General features: G+C 38.0%; 1 protein-coding gene across 7 annotated transcripts in view; it reads right to left on the bottom strand.

The window, feature by feature from the left end:
- TJP1 (tight junction protein 1) overlaps window positions 1-21678 on the bottom strand; it is a 148995-nt gene that overhangs the window by 27482 nt on the left and 99835 nt on the right. For all 7 annotated transcript variants that reach the window (XM_029237823.1, XM_029237826.1, XM_029237821.1 and 4 more), the window contains exons 7-15: window positions 21490-21658; window positions 21038-21185; window positions 9530-9669; window positions 8504-8609; window positions 5241-5391; window positions 2835-2943; window positions 1651-1870; window positions 1191-1375; window positions 995-1090 (exon numbers count right to left, since the gene is read on the bottom strand). In XM_029237823.1, coding sequence (XP_029093656.1) covers window positions 995-1090; window positions 1191-1375; window positions 1651-1870; window positions 2835-2943; window positions 5241-5391; window positions 8504-8609; window positions 9530-9669; window positions 21038-21185; window positions 21490-21658 — 1324 coding nt within the window. The remainder of the gene's footprint in view (window positions 1-994; window positions 1091-1190; window positions 1376-1650; window positions 1871-2834; window positions 2944-5240; window positions 5392-8503; window positions 8610-9529; window positions 9670-21037; window positions 21186-21489; window positions 21659-21678) is intronic.

Genomic DNA, 21678 nt, shown 5'->3' with positions numbered 1-21678 from the left:
AGCAACCAAATGAAAAGCAATATATATAATATTAAATCAGCACTTGGGAGTTTATAGTGCCAGCAGGAACAACAGCTGCACAACCCTCTGGAAGCAGCCAAAGCTACACAGCAGCAGCCAGGAGTGCTCGTGTCTTGGGTCATTCCTTCCTATCTCTGGTAATTCTGTCTAAGAAATTCAGCATATATATGGAAAAAGCTGTATTCTTGAGTATTTAAATCCTTTGCGGAACAAACGCAAAGCATAATATGGACAGACAAAGCAAACAAAATATGGACAGATTTCTGCACCCTTTGTATTAGTAAAATATAAATTTGAAACGGACTATACAAATAACTTAAAGCAAGCCTAAGTGATCATAACTAAGTCTGAGTATTTAAACTACCATAATAGCTAAAATAATGAAACAATGAAAGAATCTGCAAGCAAAATCTGTAAGGCATTTAAAGCACTACTTCCTCGATATTTATATTTAATACTAACCTACTATATATGTCTGCAATAAGCAATAGCATGAATCATGCTTTTATTACTCTTCTGACATATCTGAGTATTTGTTTGCTTAATGACTGAAAGCACTGGGCTGGAGCCAGAAAGAGCTGGGTTCAGAGCCAAGTGTGTGACTCATTAGCTGGGTGTCATCATGACACCCAAACTAAATAGGCGGGGCGGTAGTCTCCGTCACAACCACCCTACAGCTCAGCTCGCCCAGCTTCAGCTGGACATTCTGACACCTGCCCCATGGGATACTGTCAGGATTAAACAAGACTGTGTGCTAAGAGATTCTCATAAATGGTGATTCTTTTTCTTATGAAAGGGAACTGGCAGAGCACAGACACAGTCACTCAGGTTTCCCTCATGGGGTCAATTGCAAATGTTCACTTACAAAAAGTGTTATTTCTATTAAGTGAACGGATCAGACCCAGCCTTTAGAGAAGTAATTAGTAAAGAAACACGCTCAATCTCATCTGAAGTCCGTATGGAGACTACTTACTTGCAATCTGATAAATATCTGGTTCTTCTCTGGCCAGCTTTTCTCTGGCAACATCAGCTATTGGTCCAAAGATGGTTACAGGCCTCAGAAATCCAGCTGGGGAGATTCAAATGAAAAATAGCACAGTTTATACTTCTTCTTTCTTAGGCAAACTGACATTAAAAGGTATTAGGTTCGTCTGTAGAAAACAGACTACCTTCTCGAAGAACAACTCTCTCATATGCTGGGAACTTTGTCTGAACCGGCTGGGCTGACAAATCTTCTCTGCTCTTGCGCAGATTTCTCTTGGAGCTACGCAGACCTCGGAATCTCCAGAAGTCGGCGCGGTCTCCTCCTGCCGTCTTTGGAAGTGTGTACTGTACACTGGCTAACTGCTCAGCTCTGGACAAGAAAAGACAAAAATAAGGGTATTTTAAAAACAAAATGGAGAAAGACTTATAGTGAAACAAAATGTCAAAACACTGGATAGAACTTCACATGCAGTTTAAATCTTAATGGTTAAACTAAAATAAAGGCGTTTATACAACTAAGTCAGTTTTAGATATGGTAAATGCAGTGAAAATTAATTCTTTACGTTACCAAAATTTCCCACTGGGACTGAAATATTGTCATCATTTCCTTAATTTGTTCTGTAAGAAGTATCCAAACATTCATACCTGTTCTTATTAGGGATGATGCCTCGTTCTACCTCCTTATGATTTTTACCAATTCGAATAGCAAGCCAAGAGCCCAGTTTTCCATTGTACAAAGTATCCACAACACGGAACACCTCTCCTTTGTTAAAACTAAGTCCATAGGGAGATTCCTTTTCATATTCAAAATGAGTTCTAATATAGAAAGAATCTCCTACATCTGATTCCACGATGCGACGATAAACTAAAGGGAATCAAAACAAAAAATTATCAATAACTAGTGGGAAAAGATATTAATCTGAAGAGAATATATTATGTGAAGATTCTATTGATAATATCAACAATAACAAAAACAACAGTTTCCAACAAACGGTGGCTCCTTACTAAGTATTCTGTCTTGTGGACATCATCATTATCTCACAAAATGGGAACTCTTAGCACTTCCATTTCACAAATGAGGAAACTACTGCAGATACAGATCAAGCAACTTGTCCAAAGCCACACATGCTTTCTATTTAAATCATCTAACTTAATTTCGCTGCAGCCCCTGCAAACCTTATCTATGTCCCATTTTCTAAATGAGTGGTTCTCAAATGAGGGCAATTCTGTTCCCCCCAGGGAAGAGCTGGCATACACGGAGATATTTTTGATAGTTGCAATTGTGTGTTGAAAGGAGGTGTGTGTGCTATGGACACTTAGTGAGCAGAGGGAAGGATGCTTTTAAACAGCCTAAAACACACGGGACAGCCCTTACAACAAAGAATTATTTGGTTCAAAACATCAACAGTGACAAGCTTGAGAAACCCTGTTCTAAATGAAAATGTATCTGCTTAATCACAGAGAAAATCAGGCATTCCCTTGCATTAATGCTAACAAACATCAGAGTATATTGCTTAGAAAACATGAATACAAAATTCAGAAGCTACCCATATGCACTTTTGTGTGGAATACTATAGGATTCTTCCGTGCAGATGGCACTCTACTTCAATAGAACGCCAGAAAGGTTGGCTGGTCCTATCACTGTGCTGTGTTAACAAGCACAGTGTAAGACTGTGTGCCCCTAAATGACAAAATAAACAAAATCTGTGAGATTAACAAATTCATTTATCACTTAACTTTGATTTATTAAAAACATTAAAATTAAAATTCCTATTTAAGTCCTCAAACTTCTCCAGGTTTATTTTCTCAATATTCTGACAGTATCTCACCATCCTTCTTCTTCTGAGCCAATATGGTCACTTCTTCTCCTTTTGGGAGGTCAAGTAGAAAAAGGACAGCTTCTTCTCTTATGATATTTGTGAAGTCTACATTGTTTACCTGTTAAAATACATTTCACAAATTACTACTGGTCATATTTTAAGATTATAAAAACATTTATCTATGCAGGAAACAAATATATCCAGAGTTTATCTAATTTGAAAATATCACATCTTCAAAAGTGAATATTTTCATTTTACTTTGGAGAAAAGAATATACCCTAATTTAAAACAAGCAGAAACCAAGTAAATAAAGTGAGTGAAGGTGTAAAGTCATTTAAAGAGTAGTCACAATGCATCCCGACATCAGAGATCATACACTGCAAAATCCAACCAATTCAGACCAAAAAAGACAACTTCTAATTCCAACTGTTTATTATTATTGCAAAATCTCGGGATTTAAAATTTTAAATTATAAGTTCTATGAATGTATAATAGAGCACTACTTTTTACTAGGCTCTGAAAAAGAAATCAAAAGGAAACAAGATTAAAAAGAAAGAGTGCGTGCATTGTGCCATCTCTGTAAGAGCATCTGTATGATGTAAGCTCAGTGTCTGCCAAATCAATGTTTAATATTAGACGCTCCTAAGGACCAAAATGTAACTTATCAAAATGTCCCCAGTGACTATGTGCAGGATTACAGGTAGATTTTCTTCTACTCATCTTCTGGAAATTTTCCACATTAAAAAAATTTTTTTTTCTACATGTACTACCTTTATGATACGAAACAACAAAAAAACTATTAAGAAATATTTTTTGAATGATGTATGATTACTTCAAACAGGATATGGGGTAGGTAAGAGAATAACAGGTCTGTTTAATTATCCATGTTGTATTTGAGAAAATGTAGACATCATCTGGAGGAATCATAACACAAAGTCAGGTGGAAACCAGTGAGTCAGGAGACAATGCCCTGACTTTCTGACATGTAAGTCTGAAGGGGGAGGAGGAGGATGGGAGTGGCCATAGGCAGCCAGCACAGTCTGAGGGGGCTTGCAGAGGGCTCAGAGGGCAGCTTCTGACCGCGGGCTGCTGCCAAAAGCGACCAAACCCAAGATAGAGATACGATAGCAAGATAGAAGCAGGGGGCTGCTGACACATCCCAAGTTTTCGGAAGAATGATTAAAGAAGGTAGGAAAAGAACTGAAATGATTAGAGGAGTACCAGAAAAGCAGTGTTATGGAATCCAAGGAAGAAGGCACTTCAAAAAGGACTTGTTAAGAAGGTCAAAACACTAGTAAGAAATACAGGAAAATGAGGGCTGAAGATGACATTAGGTCGGCAATGCCTCATGAAAATTCACATTCAGTCGTGGTTAAGGTGGAAGGCAGACTACACAATTTTATGACACAAGGACTGAAAAGCAAGCAGGGAAGGGACTCAACCAAACCTTCAACAAGTTCAACAGCCAAAGGAGAAAAGACAGACAATGGAAGGCTGATGAAGAACCAGAGGATAGGGAAAGAGGAAAACATGAGCAAAGCAGCCATATTCTGGGGCAGGAGGAGAACGAATGCAGGACATGGGCAGGAGGCAGCCTGAACGCAGGAAGAGACCAGAACAGAGGTGGCAACGATAATCTGAGGCAACCTCCTCTGGCAAGAGAAGTAGAGCAGATGTAGGAACTCCCACTTGAGAGATATGATCTTCCAATTAAAACAGCACATAGTGCATCTGGCAGAAAGTTTGGATATTTTAAAAAGAGAAGAGAGAAATAAAGATGGTACTATGTTACTAGGCGGCATTGCTTATGGAAAAGAAACAAAAACATACACAAACAAAAAACAAAAGAAAAAGACCCGACTGGTACCCTGCATCTAAACTAGGCTTTCCTGGACTCTTCCCTCTTGTGGGGTATGAAGCTTCAGAGCCCGGGCAGCTTACACATGTGCCTGATGGAAACCCCATGTCTGCACACCTGAGCCATCACCTGTGGTGAAGAAGGTCCTACAGGGCTCTGTGGGCTGCTGCAAAGACTACTCCCACTGGAGAGGAACACCTGCCGCTGCCCTAGTGGCAAGTTGTGGCCCACGGCAGAGTCTAGCCAGCCTGAATGTTTAATTGAATTTAAAATAACTGGTGGATATTATGGGGCTCTAAGACTTACTTTTTTTAGGTTCTATGAACATGAGTGATTAACACGAGACCAAAGCACCACACTGTGTAGTAACAACACAGCAGTGAATAAGAGCAAAGGCAGGAATGAGAAGACCTGATGGATTCTCAATCTGCATGCTAAATTGGTTCTAGACGCTACAATAGATTACAAGCTAACTGCGATAGTGAGTCTCCTGTGTCTGATGCCTTTTTCTAAAGATCTAAGTACTTTGAAACCACATAAGTTGACCACTGACATACCCTGAGAATCTGATCACCCTCTTCCAAGCCTTCTTTGGCAGCAGGGCTATCTTCAAGAACGCCAGCTACAAATATTCCAACATCATTTCCACCAGCCAGCCGCAAACCCACACTATCTCCTTTCCTGAATTTTACTAATTTCATGCTGGGCCTGTTAAGACAAATATTTCATTTGAAACAGTTAAGAGAAGCTTGAAGAGTTATAGCAAACTACTACAATAAAAACCATATTTAGAATAAAACAAAGGACCATCATCTCTAAAATTTGCCCTACACCTCTAATTTACTGAATAAAATTTATCATTAGAATACCAAACCAGATTTAATAGCACTTTCTTTTAATTTTTGATTAACAAAATAAGTTTTGAAATATCCAAATTCAATATGTAAGTACTGTTTTACATAATAATTATAAAATTACTTCATAACAATGCTTTCCCAACTCTGAGTCTTGGATTTATGTGGTACATTAACAATGGCTAAAAAATCTTCCATTTCTCCCACCCCAATTCATACCATATCATCTCTACTGAATGACTAAGAAGCACTATTGTACAAAGGTAGAAACTGAGCATAAACTGACAAATTTCCCTAATGCCACACAGTCAAAATCAGGCTCTAAGCACTGTAATCTCTATACCTAACAGACAGTGGTTTTGAAACTTTGCAGTTAGGGGACTCCTTCAGTAGTTCACACAGATCACTTACTCTGCAGCCCCTTTGAATTTTAAACAAAAAGCTTATCATCATTCAGCCTTTTTGGATTAGCCCCATATTTAAGCTCTGCCCCCTTCTTGCTAGAGAGAATGGAAAGGAATTAATGCAGGCACATTCCTCTACTATCAGTGTAGTGTCAAAGCTCTGTGACACTCCTAAAACACCAAAGAATGGCTAGACAGAAACACATCGTAACTAAGCATTACCCTTTTGGGTAATTAATTACAAATTACATACATAATTACAAATTTCCCTTCTAGGTTTCTATAACCATCCCACATTCCAAGCCAAGAAGACACACAATTCTACCTATTCTGACACGATGTGTGGGAAAAAGTCCTTTTCCTCTTAATTTACTAAGTAACAATGAGCAAATAATTAGAAACTAGTAGTAACGAAAAAAACACAAATCAAACAAATGAATGAGTTAAGGGAAGAGAGATGCCTCATTGTTTAAAACCAACTAAAGACCACCTTAGCTTTCAGAACTTACAAGGTAGTCACATTTGACCTTGTTTCTTCATGTAGAACTAACATTAGCTAGATGGAAACCTGAGAGTCTGTAGGTCAGATGAGGTCACTTACTGCCAGGGCTGGTGGTACCCTTAGTGCCCCAAATCCATTTACTGGCTTTACCATGGAGGGTGTGAGTCCCTCAGCTGTGATGGATCCTACTTTTCCAACTGCATCAAGAGCCTTCTGACAGACTCCTCTCCCAAACCAACTGTACAGGCAGCTCTTTTAAACATTTCCTTAAAGTCCTTAAGGCCCCAGGTCCCTCAAGTCCTCTCCTAACACTGACCCATCTAGTGCACCTCAAAAAGTAAAATAGCTGATTGTAGTCTGCATCCTTTAGTAAAACCTGGCTTTTTATTGATAAAACCACTGTTCAAGGACAGCTCTAGGCCCCATCTTAGGGTCATGTGCCCTACATGCCTAATATTTTATACTCTGCCCTGTGTTATGTCAACCACATGCAATAGCAAAAATCCTTCTGCCTCAAATCCAGTCACTGAATCTGAATGAATAACTAAACCTTTCCTGGCTAAGCTACAAATCCTGCCCACATTCTCAGTTCTCTTTGGTATCTGTCCTTCAGTGCTCCCTCAGGGAAACAGGTCTCTGGAATCTAGTTATTAAAGTTTTCGTAAAACTTACAGAGTTAGGAAAGCTCTCAGGCCATTCTCTCTTTTTTCTTTTGGCTGCACTGGGTGTATGCTACTGCCCACGGGCTTTTTCTCTAGTTGTGGTGGGCAGGCCTCTCATTGCGGTGGCTTCTCTTGTTGCGGAGCATGGGCTCTAGGCACACGGGCTCAGTAGTTGTGGCGCACGGGCTTAGTTCCTCCCGTGCATGTGGGATCTTCCTGGACCAGGGCTCAAACCCGTGTCCCCTGCATTGGCAGGCAGATTCTTTTTGTTTTTGTTTTTGCGGTACGTGGGACTCTTACTGTTGTGGCCTCTCCCGTTGCAGAGCAACAGGCTCCGGACGCGCAGGCTCAGTGGCCATGGCTCACGGGCCCAGCCGCTCCGCGGCATGTGGGATCCTCCTGGACCGGGGCACGAACCCGTGTCCCCTGCATCGGCAGGCGGACTCTCAACCACTGCGCCACCAGGGAAGCCCGGCAGGTGGATTCTTAACCACTGCTCCATCAGGGAAGTCCCCAAAATGTATAATTTTAAACGTGTGATACTTTCACCTATTTCAGGAGCCATTTCTCTCTACCAAGCTAGGTCTTATGGTAATAACCCAATTTTCTTTAGCAGAGAAAACAGATGAGAGCAGAGGTCTACATCTAATCTACTTTAGGAAATCTGGTCATTTTCCATTATTCATGTCATGTCTCTTTTACCAGAGAGGCAACAAAAACTAATCTGATGATCATGATAGTTTGAAATCTGGATATAAAATCTACATCTCAATCTCAATGTATAAAATAATAAAAGTTGTGAATATCAAAAACTTACTTTTGAGTTGCTAACTAATCTAGAACAGGTTTCTCAACCGGAGGTGATTTTGCCTGCAGGGAACATCTGTCAGAGCCTAGAGATATTTTTAGTTGTCACAACTGGGGTGTGTATGTGTGTGCTACTAGCAGCCAGTGGCCAGGGATGCTACTAAGCATCCACAATGTAAAGGACAGTCCACCACAATAAACAATTATCTGGCCCCAAATGTCAACAGCGCTGAGATGGAGGAACACTGATTTTTTTTAAAAATGCTAGGGCTTTAGAATGCCTGTGAAAATTCTGATGTTTAAATAGAAAACAATTTTCTAGTTTTGTAATTCCCAATCTAAAAACTAGGCAGAGAAAAAAACAGTGGTGAGAAAGAAGTTAACATGTTAAATGTTTCTTTGTTGTTCTCTAATCTCTAACTGATTCTATCATATAAATAATTTAAAAAACCAAAACAAACACTAACCATAGCATTTAATAGTATACACTGTCTTTAAAAGCATATATAATATGGTTCGCAATTGAATTCTCAATTTAAATAATCCTTAGTAACGGGCAGAGAAGACAACACAAGTTTAAAACCACATTACCGAAGAATCCCATCTTCATGAGTTGCATTAGGCAGGATCCCATCAGATGGACTGACAGGTAAATCCACGTCTGGCTGTCCAACCTGAGCATACACAGGCTTTGGTTCTAAAAGAAAAGAAAATTTAAATTATGCAGGAATCACTTTACAAAATGGAATAACAAAGCAAGCAACCACTGAAATAACCAAACAATAAAAAGTCTGCAAAATACAGCAAAAATGTAAGTTCAGAGAACCTGATCAGGAAAATATATACTACATATGCATATATCAGGGTACATTTTACAGTTATAAATTCTGGGATCTTTATAGCATGTATGCACGTTACATGGTCACCTATGCTTTCTATAGCTCCAGCTGTTACAGTCTGAAAAATATACTTTTTAGGGAAGAATAACAGAGGAAGAAGAATATAAGAAGAGAGAATCCCTACATTTCTCTGTTAAGACTGTCAAAGTAGCCTTCTTTCTTCACTGTGATACAATTTATTTTTAAATTTCCACATTCCTGCCACTAAATAATCAGAGCAGAAACAGGTTTTGAGAGAAGGACCTGAGAGACAGTAGAACCAGGACCTCCAGGCCTGTCAAGCAACTGGATCTCAGAACCTTGCAGATTCTTATGTGTGGTCTTGTGTACAGGTCAGCAAGGTATACTTCATAAAGTGTTTCTGAAAACACTTTCAATAGACAAGAGAACTTTAAACAGTGTCTAAAGCCAATCTAATGTTTCCCTTAATGAGCAGTACTGGAAAACAACCTCACTCACTGTGAACAGCTGTGAACCACAAATAACTTCTATCTGGAAAATCTGAAAAACATTCACGAACGTTTACTGATATATGGCAACCTCCCACTTACAAAGAAAATGCTGGAAGTACAGAAAAATTCACACATGGGTAGTAGGTAGCAGCAATAGCAGTAGTAATAAGAATTGCATCTTTATATTTTCTGTAAATATAATTCTGTAAACTGTGAAACAATTTAGTCTGAATGCAAATGTTTCCTGCACTCTAGGCTAGGCTTACCTGGAAGACTGGGTGTTTGTTTCTCACTTCTTTCAACTATAACTTCTTCCACCATTTTAGGTGTGTGACCATCTGCATGCTTCACAGGAGTTGAGACAGCCCCGGGTTTAGAAATTCTCTCTTCCTCTCTGCTCCGGAGACTATACATCAGTAAAATAAAAACTTATGAGCATGCCAAGACAATGTCAAAAAAGGGTGACAAGGGACTTGCTCTAAAAGATAACAAAATATGGTAAAAACTTAGTAATTAAAACTAGAGTGCTACTGCCACAGAAACAGATAAATAGATGCATGTAACAAAACAGAAAATGGAGAAATATATCCACAGTACCAAAGTTTATTATGGAAGCAGCAGCCCAAAACTGCTGGAAGAGAACACACTGTTTAATAAACAGTGTTTAGAACAACTGTCCACAAATTTAGAAAAATTAGATCTCTATGCATATCAATGACATAAGTATAAATTTCAGATAAAGTCTTAAACATAAAATATATTTTAAAAATCTTATCAAAAATAGAGGACTCTTAAAGTAAGATTCAATGCACAAAATGAAGTGAATACATAAAAAGTTTAAAAAGGTGTGAAAATAATTTGAAAAAATATGTCTTAGGTTGAACCAAATGAATTTTTTTTAAGTTCAAACAACTGAACATTAGCAATTTGACCAAACAAATGTAACAGGAGTTCAATTTTAAGACTATATATTGATCTAACAATATATAATAAGAATTTGATATTTAGAACATATGCAAACACACTTTTAAATTATTTTAGAATAAAAAGAGCCAATATGTGAACTCATGGACAAAAATGAAAAAGACCTTGGGCTTCCCTGGTGGCACAGTGGTTGAGAATCTGCCTGCTAATGCAGGGGACACGGGTTTGAGCCCTGGTCTGGGAGGATCCCACATGCCGCGGAGCAACTAGGCCCATGAGCCACAACTACTGAGCCTGCACGTCTGGAGCCTGTGCTCCACAACAAGTGAGGCCGCGATAGTGAGAGGCCCGCGCACCGCGTTGAAGAGTGGCCCCCGCTCGCCACAACTAGAGAAAGCCCTCGCACAGAAACGAAGACCCAACACAGCAAAAATTAATTAATTAATTAATAAACTCCTACCCCAAACATCTAAAAAAAAAAAAAATGAAAAAAACCTAGAAACAGACTTCCCATAATATGGAAAATTTCTCATCAAAAGAATAAGCTGGAAGGATGCTCACCTGTGTTAAGTGAAACAAACTACTATCTGAGGAATATGTGCAGAGCCCGATCTTTTCAAATTATTTTTAAAACCCACAGAAACTCTATGATGCTAAAATGTTTGCACGAGTACGGAGGAAAGCTTAATTCAAGAAGGAGATCTGGGATGAGGTGGAGTTGGCAGATTTGGCCTATTTCACCTGTTCTAACGAGCATACAATGCTTTCATAATTGAAGATTAAAAATTAAAATATTAAAGTTACAATGAAATAGTTATATCTGGAGACATGAAAATAGCCCCAAAATAAAATGTGAAGAACAAACTGCAGAATATACGTGGTGTGACATCACTAAGGTATTAAAGAAAACTCTCCACAGCTACACAAACACACGTCAACGCCACATGCAGAAAGACCCAGACGGACAGAGGCGACAGATGTTCTCGGAGTGGGGAGCAGACAAAATAGCAGCCCAGGGAAATCTGAGATTTATCTCCACTATTTCAGTTTTCATAAGAAAATATTTACATAGTACTTATGAAGTAAAGACTGAAATGTTTTTAAATATTTTAAAATAATGTTCATTACTTGAAAATGGAATTAAGTCTAATTTTAAACAATGAATTTGATTCTATTAATGCATATTATTAGCAGTCTCGTACCAGGAAAAAATTTCTTCCCGTTATCCTCTTGAAAAAATAAAACATAAGCACTTTTCAGAGTTTCTATTTTCATGTTCATTTAACTACTCAGTGGGGGTGTATTCCAGTTTTAAATTATATGTATTAAATGAGCTACATGTAAGTAAAACAGTCTTTCAGAAAGTAAAGCCAAGATATCTTCTAGCTCAAACCAGAATGAACTTTCTAAATCATAAAAGGTTAAAATTTTTAGCCACTGCTTATGTAATAAAATCTTACATACAACTAGTCTAAGTATAAATAAATACAGTTAAACTCTATCCCCAAACTGCTCTAGGCACCTCAGAATATAAAGGGAAATACAAAATAATAAATTCTCCTTGCATTCTTTGCACTGAAAAATGCAAATGATGTAAAGTATGAACATCTTGAAGAGAATGAGATTAAAGAACTACATAATTTTAGTAGTTCTACAGATTTTGTTGCTCTGCAACAGACTTTAAAGACTATTTGCTTAAAAAAGATCAAAAAACAAATGTTTCCAATTGATTTCATTTCTTGTAACTTAAAAATTCTAAACTTAGAATGTGACCAAGTGACATTAATGATAACTAAGAATCAATGATAATATTTTAATCTGAACGTCCTCCCCAGTGATAACCAAGACTGTCGTGCAACAGGGCTCTTGCTCCATACATCACACGGAACTCCGGCTAGTAGAGTTGGCTAATTTTCATACTCTATACCACCTTTCTTTAATATAATTATTATGACTTAACATTGCAGATGGGTGGAATGCACATCATTCTATTAAATTTTTCATACAATTAATATTTGGAAAAATCATTGTTCATTTTTAGTGTATTTCCATTATCTACCAAAAGATGGAAGCATTATTCAATACATGTAGATTTGGAGCCGTGCTGTTAATGGAATTGTGAAGCAAGTCATTTATGTAATTTAAAATTTTCTAGAATCCATATTAAATAAATGAGGTGAAATCAATTAATACATTTTATTTAACTCAGTATACCCACAATATTATTTAAGTAATCAATATAAATGATTAATGAGGTATTTTACACATTCTTTTTTGTGTACTCAGTCATCAAACTCCAGCGTGTAGGTTCACACTTACGTCTCTATTTAAACTGACCACATTTCAAAGGCTCCACAGCCACATGTGGCTAGTGGCAATGGTGTTGGGCAATGAAGATCTAGAGTAACAGTATAGAACAAAATAATCAACTTTTCCAAACATTTAAAATGTTCTACTATGAACATGTATGACCATTAAGTCTATTATAAGACAAAGAATAGAATTTAGACACACAGAATCAGCCTACAATCAGGGGCAGTTACTGAAAGTGAAGCCATAAAAAAGGAAAATACATTTTCCCCAAACCTTCCTTACATAGTTCTACCCTAATGGCGCCCATGTAATATTTAAGCTTTAGTAAAAAACAACTTTTGCTATTATGAGTCAAGCCAACTTTATATAAAAACCATCTTTGTCCTGAGTTGGACTCATGTTTATCTACCACACTCTGGCTCCTAGTAGCCTAGAAAGAAACTCCAGGCATTCTAGGGGACCTTGAGACCCTCTGAAGGGTGTTTTTGTTTTTCCCCTGGAGGGTAAGCAGATAGGTTTTGTTTTTCAGATTTTTCACTTCTACATATTAATCTAACGGTAATGATCCATTCATCTAGAGACTTTGGGCTGGTTAAAAGCTCTGCGAACAGTAGTTAAGACAAAGTCTCTGAAAGAGAGTTTTTACAGTCACATAAATGGGCTCATTGTAAACAGAGCCTTAAGTTGTATCCAGTCAACTCTGTAAGTACAGTAGCAGATTAACACACATTCAACCAGATCAGCAAAGAGTAACAGATTAAGTGCAAAACTTCAGGTGTAAAGTCACAGCTGTTTGGGACCATTTAGTGCAGGCAAAGGGCAGGCAGCGAGGTCAGAAGAGGGACCTGGAGAGACACTGCAGGAGGAAGGGGCTCTCCTCCGTCCCCTCAGCAGCCCCTGCAGGACACAGGGGCCAGAAGCACTCAGTGGCCAGCAGCTTTCCCCAGACACTTCCTAGGTTGGTTTTACGGTGCGCGGTCTGACAAGACACCTCCTCAAGATTGGCTTTCCCAAGCCCCTTGGAGGGCAGATTTCCTGCAAGTTCATCCAGTGACACCACAGTGAATTCTCTGCCATGCAGTGAGCCTCAGGTGTGTGAGGACAGGTGGGGAAGCTTCTTCCTTTGGCAAATCCATCTCAGCACCAGGGGAAGGACCTGCTCCTTACATCTGATTCTCATATTTTTCAGAGTTCTCTTTATTTATTACTGGCGAATCCCTTGTCACTCCAATCTCGTTATATTTAATCTCTTTGTATTAAATTCGCTCTGTTCACAAGAAACTGTGCTTTCTGTCTTTTGGACCCTGATGAAATATGCCAGACTGCCAATTCTTCAAGGAGTTTTATTTCTGATTTCTAGTTCTCAAACACCTCCCCAACTGACTGGTTACATCTTATTTAAAACTAATCTTAATACAGGAAATAAACTGAGGCTGAATGTTCACTGTAATAAAAAAATCCTTTTATAAAGCTAATTTCCTCTTACATAATAAATGACTCATCCTACATAAGCCAATTTATAATTTCTTTTCAGAAACTCATTTATGGCATAAAGGTAGGCAAGATCTACACAGCTTAGGATGGACACAGCAACCAGGTACCCTTTAAAGGCCACCGGACTATCTCAGCCCCAATTATCAATAAAGATAGAAACTTAGAAAGTAACTTAACCAGACTCCAAAGTTCTTCTCCACTGGCAGGGACAGTTCGGCATGGAGGGCTCCTAATACATATGAGAAAGAAAAACTAAGGCACACTCAAGTCTGACTTCTCAGAATACTGCAGCCATTGCTAATCTTCTAAATTTCATATGGAAACAGATATTTACATACTGCAGTTCCTCCTCAACAGCAATTCAAAAATTACAGCATGGCACACAGACGATTATAGGGATGAAAAAGGCAGAGAGATGTGGAGATTCTGGGCTGGTACTTGGGCAGAGAAGTGAAGAGCTGCCCAGGGAGTATGCTGAGAAAGCAGGGGGAATAATTACCTTATATCTACTTGGCTACATTTGCAAGCGAAGTTCTCACAATTTAAATTTGTTCTTTATACACTGTAATCTATTTTCAAAAATATATATGTGTGTGGTGTACATTTTTGAAAAAATATGAGTGTCTGTATTGCTCACTTTGACAAATGGCTTTCTGGCAATAACCTAGCTACATATTTACATGAAGCCTATCAGCTTGTACAGAGATTCTCATCTTGCATGTTCGTTTATGATGATAATGACTAACCTAGTCCATCTGAATTAGAAAACAGATCTGTTGTTCAACAAGTATAATTGAAAAAATGATCAATTTTTAGTAAGGAACAACTGGGCAAAGACTAAGGACCCTTCTTTCACTTAAGGGACAACAGCATCATCAGGGCTTCACTGGTGGTATGATTATTACATACTTAGATTAATATTTAGAGTAAAACAAGCCTTGATTGTGCAGTATGTTTGGCTGACTTTATAACAAGAGACCAGTGTTACCATACTCTTCATTTTTTATTAACATTCTCTCAAAGGCAATAAAGAATTGTCCTACATTATTTAAACTAGAAATAAGATTTTTCATATACTTACTACTTTTACACGTGAGTGGAAGTCTGTTTTTATAATATTTTATGTTTTATATTGTACTTGTACAAGAAAATAGTTCTCAGCTGATGGAGTAAATAAAATGTACACTTTTACTTTAAAAATAGTGACTATAAAGTATAATATTTAAGCTTGCCTTGCTGTCATTAGGTCCATGAACTCCTCTTAGGGGTTAAAATCCATCACCAATCACTGAGCACAATACTACTAGACCTTGGTCTATAGTAACTAGAGAAATGTATCAGCTATGGTCCTCCCTCAGCCCTTCCCCTTACAAAGCATATGAAAACAAAACCTCAGTTTGGAGTTTTAATCCCGTAACCGAAAATTCCCAAGGACTGAAAGTAACAGTTGGCTCTTATCTAAATAACAGAAGTTCAGGATGGGTCTTTAATATTCCACTCACTTTCAAAGGTTAGACAAAGAATCTTATTTTTAAAAGATTTAGTAACAATTCAAGTGATAAACTTTGAAGTTTCACATTCTCCCTAACCAATTTTCCAAAACAGGAAAAAAAAAACCGTTTAAGAACTCCAAATCCCTGGCTATGTTGCCCTTGTGGTCCAGCCACACCAGTCACCTTGCTGTTCTTCCAACAAGTTGAATGTATCTCTATCTCTGTCTTATTCTGGAATGATCTTCCTTTGGCTGGCTCCTTCTCACTCACTCATATCAAGATAAGTTGACCGTAGAGAAGCCTTCTTTCTGCCCAAGCATATCTCTAATACTGCCCCCTCTTCCTGCACTGTCACATCACCCTGATTTTCTTTACCACTAATGCAAATTACTGTTTCATATTTCAAACGCATTTATCTGTTTTATTCACTTGGATATAAGCTCTATGGTACAAGAGATCTTGCCTAGATTGTTGAGGGCATAATTTATAATCATACACTGACAACATGTGCATTATCAAAAAATACTTCATAGGGGTTTCCCTGGTGGTGCAGTGGTTGAGAGTCCACCTGCCGATGCAGGGGACACAGGTTCGTGCCCCGGTCCGGGAAGATCCCACATGCCGCGGAGCGGCTGGGCCCGTGAGCCATGGCCGCTAAGCCTGCGTGTCCGGAGCCTGTACTCCGCAACGGGAGAGGCCACAACAGTGAGAGGCCCACGTACCAAAAAGAACAAAACAAAACAAAACTTCATAAAGGAAAAATGAGCAGGATAATGTCAAAATTACTGGTGAAGAAGAAATCTTTCAACCTTCACTGAAGGAACACTCACTGTGCTGACTGCTGATCACTCACCACGAAGTGTGCACGGCACAGGAGCCATAGGAAAGAAGGCATCAATTGTTGATTAAATTCACTGAGATTTAATAAACTGAATCTCTCTACCTGACTATCTTTGAGGTGAAAGCAGGGGGGAAAAAAGGATGTAGGACTCCACAGCATGTCTGAAAAAGAAAATGTAATAGTACCTGCACCAAATTAATTACCAACAGTATCACATATAAATCTTGTTTTGAATCAAGCATCTTTCAAATTGGAGGTAATGAAATCTTTTTTACCTAAGACAAAGGACTAAAACCAAAGATCAGGGGAAAAAACCCTGAAATTCACCAGTCAGAAGAAGGTTATACTTCTCTACATTTTGAAACAGTAAAAAGAAATGTTCAGCTTATGTATATGGATGTTTCCACAATAACTTTTAGCCTATTGGCAAAGTTCTATGTATGTTCCAGACAGAACTACACAATATCTAACAGAAACGATATATACTAGGGCAAAAGAATATTTACAGCTCTCTAAACTCAAAGAAAACAACTATGGAAGGTGACATATAAGGTGTGTAAATAAAAAAACTAGATCTTTAATTTAAAAGCCAAGGCTTCTCTAAGGTATTTAAGCAGAAACACCATATGCCCTACATGCATGTGTATGAGGACTCACCTGGCACTCTGAGAGCACAAAGGCATGAACCTGCATTCAACCCTGATGATATAGGTGGACTGTATAGTTAAAGGATTTTTGATCCCATTATTTAACTTGATTATTTAACTTGGCTCAATGCTCGGATTTAGGCTAGAAATACGCATTCATAAGAACAAATTTAATCATCATGTATTTGTTACACCATAAGCAGTATCAATACTGACACCACTAACTTCAGAATTCAGTGGAGACATTTCTCTCAAGAGAAACAAACAATGAAACAAGTATTTTAAATTTCTACAGTTTTAATCTCTAGACTGCTTTCAAGTACTTCAGAAGCAATCATTTTTATGAAATAGATATGCTAAATATAAATCAGACTCTTTCCTGTTTGTTAAAATATACAATTCCCTAAAAACCTTAAACAGCTTACTCTCAGATGCACCTTGTCAGTTTATGGAATGACTGAGTATAAGAACTACAAAATACAAACCTTTACAGTGCAAATTTTCTACAGTTGAACCTTATCCTAACTAGTCTGAGCTTTTACTGTAATAGAATTTTTTCAACAGTGCGACTGCTTATGATTAATCAGTAGCATGAGAGTCACTTTTATTAAAATAGTTTATAGAACAGAACCAAAAACGTAAACATATGTTGCTCCTCTAGGGAGAAAACGCATAAAATGGATCTGTTAAATTAACTGTAAATACTAGGGAGAGTACAATATAACCAAACAGAGGCTTAGAACACACTCTGCAAATCCAATACTCTCTAGTCATGCAGGGACTGCAGTGAAATCAGTGAAAGAGTCTTCTCATTGACAGCCCCTGACAATCGCCATGAGGCAGTGCCACCAGCCAAGGACTCTCAGTATGCCCAGCTCCCTCCTAGAGAGGGAGTCTCGGCCCAGAGTGGGCAGTGAAAAAACACCGAATAAAATATACAAAACAAACTTAGCAACAGCATCAAGCTACAACAAAATCACTGTAATAATTCTCTATACATATATTATTTTTCAATTTAAAAACAAAACTATTTTAACATCCTAGGCCAGGGAAGGACTGGCAGACTTTTTCTGTAAATGGCTCTGTGGGCCATGCAGTCTCTGCCACAACTTCTTAATTAGGATGAGTTCCAGTAAAACTTTATTTGCAAAACCAGGCAGCAGTCTGGATTTGGCCCACAGGCTGTAGTTTGCCAGCCCATGTTCAAGACAACAGTAAGGGTACACTGCTCATCCAATTATAATGAAGAAACACGCTCATATGTTTTTCTCAGAACTCAGACCATATAACATTTGTTCTCCAAGAAAAGAACATCACACAGAGGAACATAAGTAGGTCATGACAACAATGGAACACAATGGAATGCTTTATAGATTTCTGCTCCCTTAAGTAACCTTCCACTTCTTTCTTTCTCTACACCCATAAGGTCAAACACTTAAGTCAAAAGGCCAAGAGCTTTAATCCTGGCTCTAATCTCTTGTCAACTACATAACCCTGGACTTTATCACAACCACTCAGCTTAAGCTGATTTGCCTACAAAATGAGCAAATCTTCTTAGAAATGGTTTAATATGAGCAGATGTGAAAGCACTTTTGGAAACTCTAACTGATGATACTATTACTACTACTACTAATCACCATACTAATGAGAGCAGCCAATATTTGCGCCAGGTGTTCTAATAACTAATTTAACTTTCACAACTTTGTAATGTATGATGCCTTTTTTTTACAGCAAATGAGAAAACTGAAGTGCAGAGAGGTTTCAAGGTTGCACAAGTAACCAATGGCAGGGTGGGACTTAAACCCAGGAAAACTTGCTTCAAAGCCCAAAGAAATCACTATATTCTATTGCTTCTGACAAAATGAAAGTTACTATTCTCAGCAGATAACTGCAATCTTACAAACATACGAAAATACTCAGAAATCTAGGAAGAGAAAAAGGTGGGGCTAGTGTTTTACACACTAAACTGAAACTTTTCTCACGAGTCTTTTTTGTTTCACTTTTTAAACAAGAGCATTTAAAGAACATTTGTAAAACAAAGACATCTGTACAAAATCAAAAAGAAAATGTCCCATGCGTTTTTTAATACTAGGATTTTACTCTCTTACTGTATCTAAATTGTTTCTCAAAATGCAAGGCACCCTCTATATTAAAACTCCCACAGTTATCTGGATTTTAATATTAACTTTAGGGGGGAAATGAAAATGAAACCTTTAAGCAACTGGTACTACTTTACATCCTGCCTTTTGACAGGCAACTTAATTTTCAGGAATTATATTCTCAGCACAAACATTTGGAAAAGAATCTAAAGACTTTTTGTCTTCTGTACTCAAAGTACTATCTTTTCCTTAGTATATGCTACATGTTTTAAGCAGAAGTTCCCGAATCTGGTAATGTATAGAAGAGAATGCTATCAGGAACTTTTAAAAAAGTACTCCCTGCCTCCACCTCAGATGAACTGAGAAGCAGGCCCAGGATTCTGTATTTTTAAAAGATCTCATATAACTGGTGTTACCCATAAAGAATACTTGAGGTTCCCAAGAGAAGTAAAACAACCCAATATAATATGAAGATAGTTAAAAAAATTTTTAAATCCTCTTCAACTTTTAAAGTTATAGATGTCAAGTGTTTAGGAAATCTAAATGGAAAAAAGTAAGTATCAGGAAGAACTTTCTAAGGTTTAGAATTTGATTACAATAAATACAAATGGCCAAAATTTTGATGAGCATTTCTTTCTTTCTTTTTAAAGGAAAATCATGTCCAAATTGCTTGATGCCAGTTCTACGTGAGAGAACTGTGTTACAATTACAGCCACTCCCCACGACTCATCAGGGATGTTAGCTCTGTCACTGTGTACATGTTGCAGCAGCTGTCCTTTTCCAGATAAGGTCTGTGCTGTGTCAGGGAGATTTTTAGAATTCATATGTTAACCTGCAGCAGTTAAAACTAATAATCGACTATAAGTCCATTTTGCATGTGACATACTATAATATTCCTTAAAAAAATTATAACATTAATTATAAAGATCAGGGTTAATACAATTTATATGTCTAAATCTGAAATTCAGAGAGAATCAGCCTCACAAATATCTAAACTCAGGGGTGCATAACAACTGTTATCTGTATGATTTCTGACAATCTTGAGGACAGCTCTCTCCCAGGGAGGGACTTCTCCCTTGCCTCCTCAGCTTCCTCAGGGAACAGTCCCTGTGGTCCACTTCTGGGCGTTCTATCTATATTGTTTCTCTTGGCACTTTTAGTGACTTCTATGGCTTCAGCTAACACCCTCATGCAGTAAGTCCCAAATCACCACCTTGAATCTTAAACTGGTCAGCTCTGGACCTGAAATTTCAAGTGTCTACAGAAGATCTCCATATGGATTGCTGTTAAACCCTAGGTCCACCCCTAGGTGGCCTACAGAGCCCCGGGGAATGTCCAGAATTCTTATGTAAAGTGCTACACGTATGTGTACATGTGCATTTTTCTGGAAAGAAGAGTCATAATTTTCCTCATATTCTCAAATGTATATGTGACCCCAGAGACTATAAACTCAGGTAAGTCATATACTACTAGCATAGCAGACCCTTTGGCATAAATACCAGACAGTGTACTTTAAAGCAAAAAACAAAGTCCAGGTTAATCTCTCCACTAAAGGACTTCTACTGTATACAGTTAACTTGTCCTAGAGCTTGCTAGCATCTTCTAATGCAGTGGGTCAGCAAATTGCAGCGCTGAGAGCCAACTTTTTTAAAATAAAGTTTTATTGGAAAACAGCCATGCCCATTTATTTACATACTGTCTACAGTTAGTTTTGTGCCACAAAGACAGAGCTGAGTAGTGACAAGACTTGGCTCACATGCCTAAAATACTTACTCTTTGGCCTTTTATGGAACAGTTTGACCTCTGTTATTCTAGATAAGAAATACCTAAATTGATAAAGAAACACGAACCTAATTTAAGTAATCCAAAGACAACCTATCTTCTAATTTTATTTCTAAGCAAAACCAGAAACATCTATCAAGCACACACATCTGTTTTATCTTAAACAACAGAGCATGATTACCTGCCATTGCTGGGCTGCTGTGGAGACTGTCTAGAATGGTCAGAAGGCTCTGACCGCTGGTCAGGAGATCGTGATCGGCTGTGACGGGGAGGCCGGTCGTGTGATCGACCAGAATGATCTGATGCCAGTGACTGAATTTCTGAAATGTCTGTTAAACAAAAGAGTGCTGTTTATTTTCCCATGAAATGACTACAGTAAAATATAAGGTACTCCAATAATAATGGAAATAAGTTACTAAATATAATTTCATATAAAATGGTTGATTTAAGCATTAACTTAATCAGCTACTATTCGATATTGGTGAGCTGTCAACAGAAAAAGTTTTTTTTGAATTCTTATATTTTGAAGGTGTCTGGCTTATAGAAAATTATCATTTCATTCTAAAATGTCAAATCTTCCCACTTTAAGAAACAGGTCACTTAAAGGGTCTCTGCAAACAGAGCCACACTCACCATCTCTCTCAGAGGCATTAGCAGAGTGGATACTGTCAGAAAGATCAGGGACATTCAGCAGGGTAGCCCGCTCATCTCTCTGAACTACCATCTTTAACTTGCCTTTAGACCTCTCTATCAATGTCTTTGCATCTGTCAATGACATATTTTCCGTCACGGTACCATTTATCTGCAACAGAAAAGAAACTA

The sequence above is a fragment of the Monodon monoceros genome, unplaced genomic scaffold (assembly GCF_005190385.1).
Source record: "Monodon monoceros isolate NGI ecotype Baffin Bay Population unplaced genomic scaffold, NGI_Narwhal_1 Super_Scaffold_21, whole genome shotgun sequence".
Classification (NCBI taxonomy): Eukaryota; Metazoa; Chordata; class Mammalia; order Artiodactyla; family Monodontidae; genus Monodon; species Monodon monoceros.
Note: the sequence above shows the minus strand (reverse complement) of the source record. Positions and strands in the feature narration are given on the sequence as shown.